General features: G+C 34.5%; 1 protein-coding gene across 1 annotated transcript in view; it reads left to right on the top strand.

Moving 5' to 3' along the window:
- The first annotated feature begins 3,044 nt into the window (after positions 1-3,044).
- LOC125658770 (uncharacterized) overlaps positions 3,045-6,000 on the top strand; it is a 46,472-nt gene continuing 43,516 nt past the window's right edge. The window contains exon 1 of the mRNA XM_056150734.1: positions 3,045-3,048. Coding sequence (XP_056006709.1) covers positions 3,045-3,048 — 4 coding nt within the window. The remainder of the gene's footprint in view (positions 3,049-6,000) is intronic.

Below are 6,000 nucleotides of genomic sequence, written 5' to 3'. Positions count from 1 at the left end.
AATTGGAGAGTAATTACAAATATGATTAATAATTACAAATTAGAGGATAATTACTAATGGTAGAATAGTTACAAATTGGAAAATAATTACAAATTAGAGTATAATTACGAAAATTGCAGTGCGGGTGTGACCGGTTGACAGGAGATGGTTACTCCTCCTAGGCACCTGATCCCACCTTTGGTATACCAAAATCCTCCTTAGAATTCTTCTTTTAATGATACCGTTCAGCTGGACATGGCATTACTGGGGAGGTAAATATACTTGATAATGCCAACCTGAAGTCACGTATTTTTTAAGGTCCGAAATTCAGAGAGATACACTTGATGACAGAACTTCATCTCTATTATGAACTCTATCGAAGATTATGATAGACGATGGATTAAATTTGAGAAGTAACAACTATGGACATAAATTGTGCTCCTTCATTATCTGATCTGGGGTTGGTTTTTTTTTTTTTTTTTGGTATTCTTATGAGACATAATTCATTCAAAAGTATCTATATGAGAAGACAAACATCTTACCGTGACCTTCAACTCGACATTTAAATACATCACCGACATTTCATCCATTAACAATATTCATTTTCCTTCATGTTTCAATTTTATTTATCCCACTGAACTCAAAATGAAAGAGAGTTGTGCTTCGTATCTGCATAATTGGATATTTCAACAAACATGGACGTTAATGCACTTTATGACAAACGGGATGACTTCCGTTTGTCCAACATCAACTACCTACATAGGAGTTTTTCAATATCACTTACTTATGCTGTTTGTGTATCTCAACTGATTCGACAAACAAGAGTATGTTCTATGGATGATTGATTTTTAAACCAAGGCAGTCTACTGACAAATAAGTTATAATGGTATCAATAGTCGTTATAATGATCGTCCTTATAAATACAAACTGCCATTAGGCTGAATACTGTCTGACGTTCTTCATGACCATTGTTAGGCCATTCTTTCATACTGATTTTGATTACAGATTACTACGTTTACAGGATCAAAATATAGGACGTACGGCGAGTATCACTGGACAAGTCTTTCTATGCTTGCAATCCCACCTCTGGCTTTTTCAAGGGTTCATGTTTGCCCCACTTTAATTTTGCATATTTTGAAGAGATTATGAGAATGACCGCTGTTTCTTGCCTTCACCTTTTCATTAACCCATATAGAGACGTCAACAGCTGTAAGTGAAGGTCTTAGGCTTTTGTTTTGATATGCCAAAGCTTTCGTTTTTAAAGTAATGCCCAAAATAACTGTGATTTTCAATGCTAATGCAATTTTTCTCACAAGGTCTTGAATGTGTATTAGCTGCGCACATCAAAAATGGGTATTCAAAAGTCAGACATAATTGTAAGGTCAAGTCAAATGAGTCTTGCATTGCTTCATGATAACCTTGATATCATGTATTTGGTGTATTCTATTTTCCAATTCAAATATAATAATTAGTACATAGAACAGGAACATTGCACTGGATACTAAATCTAGACACACACGTTAAGTATAACGGAATCAGGTTCCTCTCAAGGAAATAGCACCAACAGATGGGAGATTAAAGGTGCACTTTTAACAAAACATGATTACTCTCCCGTGCTAATACGAAGATGTGATGTAAAATATGATAAACAAATTGTCAATCCCATGTTTTTCGGTATCAAATACAGCTTGTTTTCACAATGGAAAACGACTGTACAGCGTATATGTACTTGAGAATTCTAAATAACCTCCTTCAAACGACAAAATTAGTTTAAACTAAGACATGCTACTGAAAATTAGATCTAATGGTTTCAATAGTCAGTATTTCGCAAATTTCATATTCGTTATTATGATCGTCTTTGGAAATACAAACTGTCATTAGGTTGAATGCTGTCTGACGTGTTTCATGACGATATTTAGACTCCGTTTGATAATCACGGCGGGTGTGACCGGTTGACAGGAGATGGTTACTCCTCCTAGGCACCTGATCCCACCTTTGGTATATCAAGGGGTCCATGTTTGTCCAACCCTGTTTTGTATTGCTTATGCAAGGTGAAGATAACGAACAGTGATCAATCTCATAACTCCTACAAGCAATACAAAATAGATAGTTGGGCAAACACGGACCCCTGGACACACCAGAGGTGGGATCAGGTACCTAGGAGGAGTAAGCATCCCCGGTTGTTTGTCAGTAGCTTACCTCGATTTAAAAACTGACTATACCCAGAACAAGCTCTTGCATATCGAATCAGTTGAAATATATAAACACCATATGCTGGTGATAATGGAATATTGCTACATAAATGTGGGAAGTTGACGATGGAGAAGCTGAAATCATCCCGTTTGTCATACAGTTGAGTTGTTAGTTTGCCGTTAATGCTACTTTCAATAAAATATCTAAGTATGAAGCAGAAGTGGACGACTCTGTAGTGTCCTTTATTTCGAGCTCACAGGGATATATCAAATCGACATATGAATTAAAGTTATCATTGTCAATAGACAAAACGTCATCGATACATCTAAAAGTCGAATTGAAGGTCACAGCGAGAGATTTTTTCTTCTCACGTAGAAGTTTTTGAATAAATTCTGCTTCATATAAATATAAAAACAGGTCAGCTAACAAAGGAGCACAATTCGTGGCCATGGAAATTCTAGGAGTTATGAGATTTATCACTCTTCGTTATCTTCGCCTCTCACCATACCTTTTTACTGATTTTGATTACATATTACTACATTTACAGGATCAAAATATAGGACGTACGGAAAGTCTCACTGGACAAGTCTTTCTAAGCTTACAATCCCACCTCTGGCTTTTTCAAGGGTTCATGTTTGCCCTACTTTGATTTTGCATATTTTGAAGTGATTATGAGAATGATCGTTGTTTCTTCTCTTTAAATTTTCATTAACCCATATACAGGCGTCAACAGCTGTTGGAGAAGGTCTTGGCCTTTTTTCAATATGCTAAAGCTTTCGTTTTAAAAGTAATACCCCAAAACTGTGACTTTCAATGCTAATGCAATTTTTCTCACAAGGCCTTGAATGTGCATTAGCTGCGCACAATCAAAAATGGGTATTCAAATTCAGACATAATTGTAAGGTCTAGTCGAATGAGTATTGGATTGTTTCATGATAACTTTTATATAACGTATTTGGTGTATTCTATTTTCCAATTCAAATATGATAATTAGTACATAGAACAGGAACATTGCACTGGATACTAAATCTAGACACACACGTTAAGTATAACGGAATCAGGTTCCTCTCAAGGATATAGCACCAACAGATGGGAGATTAAAGGTGCACTTTTAACAAAACCTGATTACTCTTCCGTGTAAATACCAAGATGTGATGTAAAATATGATAAACAAATTGTCAATCCCATGTTTTTTCGGTATCAAATACAGCTTGTTTTCACAATGGAAGATGACTGTACAGTGTATATGTACTTGGGAATCAAACGGAATTAAAAGTGCAGACGCGTAAACAAACGGTAAACCGTAATAATAGATATATAATCATCTTAAGTATTGATTATAGGCGCTTTAATGGGATACTCTAATGCCAACATGATGTCTTGGATTTTCTATCTACCTTGTAAATCAAATCAAATAACCTATTTCAATCTCATTTTCACTTTACAATGGTATACAGATATGCAAACCCAAGAAACAAAAAGCTCGTTTATACCACACACACATCGCTAATATGACAGGCGTGAATATATGTCATATATATATATATATATATATATATATATATATATATATATATTCAATAAAAAAAATTCTTGGTATCGGGGTAGAAAGAATAAAGTCAAAAAATAAAATCCAGTACTCAAACTTTTATCGATAGCGCTTTCGCCCTACGGGCTCGTCAGTAGATTTTTAAACAATGTAAACAAGTTCCATTATTACGTCATCCTCGTGACGTTATGTGGGCAACGTTAAACATAATACACTCATGATTGTGACGTCAGAACATTATACAATGTTAATGTTAGGCACTTTTAAAAATACAGACATATTTAAAATAGTTCAGTCTATAAGTTTTAAGCGCCTCTGAATTCCTGTACATTAAAGGAAACATTCTATGTAAAATGTACATGTTAAATAACATCCCTTTTAACATGGCCCGGAGAATTTGCACAATAGTAATAGATGAGGATCGCAGAAATACAAGATTATCTGAACTTAAAATATTTTTATGCAGACAGAAATATCCACCAAAATTAATTGAAACAGCTATACAAAAGGCTAAAGAAACTTCCATCACAGAATTGCGAACTACTAAACAACATGAAGAAACCAACAACAACATTCCTTTCGTTCTTACACACAACCCGAGAAATCACAACATATTCAAAACAGCCAAGCAGTTATTCCCTATTCTTCAACAATCAGAAACATTAAATGACCTCATTCAGCCCACAGATATACTCCACAGCAGACGTCAACCACCAAATTTGAAAACAATTCTCACTAAAGCCAAATTTACATTAAACCCCGAAAAACCAGCAGTCTTCAAATGCGAGGATCCACGATGCGATACTTGCCAATTTATACAAACCGGCCACTCCATAACTTTCAAAAACGGAATGAACTTGAATGTAAATTCAACTATGACGTGTAAATCTAAAAATCTACTTTATTGTATGACGTGCCCTACATGTGGAGAAAACTATATAGGTCAAACAGGAACCAAATTGACTGACCGTGTTCGTGTACATAAACAACAGATCAAAGATCCTACAATAAGAAACACACCGTGTAGCGGACATTTTGATTCAGGCGGGGAAGGCAGTTTTTATATTTTTCCATTTTACAAAGTAAATGAGGAAAATGAACAATTACGCAGAGCCAAGGAAAACTATTTCATAAAACTGTTTAAGCCGAAACTAAACTTAATATTTTTATTTCATGTTATTTAACATGTACATTTTACATAGAATGTTTCCTTTAATGTACAGGAATTCAGAGGCGCTTAAAACTTATAGACTGAACTATTTTAAATATGTCTGTATTTTTAAAAGTGCCTAACATTAACATTGTATAATGTTCTGACGTCACAATCATGACTGTATTATGTTTAACGTTGCCCACATAATGTCACGAGGATGACGTCATCATGGAACTTGTTTACATTGTTTAAAAATCTACTGACGAGCCCGTAGGGCGAAAGCGCTATAGATAAAAGTTTATATATATATATAGTTTGTAAATAAAGAATTCGGTATTTGATACAGTTAATACATCCAATAATAAAAGTCAAGAAACACAAAACTCGAATAACATTTCACTGTTAGCGCTTTCGGCTTTAATGCCTCTTCAGACAGTTATAAAATCCGAGCCCAATGTAAACCGGATACATTTTATAACTGTCTGAAGAGGCATTAAAGCCGAAAGCGCTAACAGTGAAATGTTATTCGAGTTTTGTGTTTCTTGACTTTTATTATTGGATATATATATATATATATATATATATATATATATATATATATACGCGTTTTGTTACTAAAGTGAAGAGTGGAAATTTTTTAAGTTAGAGAGCACTTTCTATTAAATTTTTGAAAATTAAATGTACAGTACGGCCATCGCGGATCCCGTATTAGACCGCGCTCCCCTCGCGGTATGTTAATCTTTCCCGCGCTAACCCTCCGTGGGATTTCATCGCGGGGCAGATTTACACTGCCGCGGTGTGAAATACCGTTATTTACCTGTTAGGACAAACTAACTGTACGATAGCTATTTTATTCGTCGGCAGAAAATGAGTACGGCTTGCTTATGGCCAGCTATTTCGCATTACATACCGGTATATTAAATAAATCATTTTAGAAAAAAAAAAAAAAAATCAGGGACCTACTAAAACCAGATATACTTAGGATTTAGCATATTTAATACACCTCCGATTTTTTTATTCTAAAAAAAACCCAAAACAAAACATTTTATTTATGCTACATTTAATGATAAGGATTAGGAGCTGTGTCCTAATATTTTTTACAGTGAAAAAATAATACAAATAGATC

Source organism: Ostrea edulis, chromosome 9 (genome assembly GCF_947568905.1).
Source record: "Ostrea edulis chromosome 9, xbOstEdul1.1, whole genome shotgun sequence".
Lineage (NCBI taxonomy): Eukaryota > Metazoa > Mollusca > Bivalvia > Ostreida > Ostreidae > Ostrea > Ostrea edulis.
The sequence above is the reverse complement of the archived record's forward strand: the minus strand, read 5'-3'. Positions and strand labels throughout refer to the sequence as shown.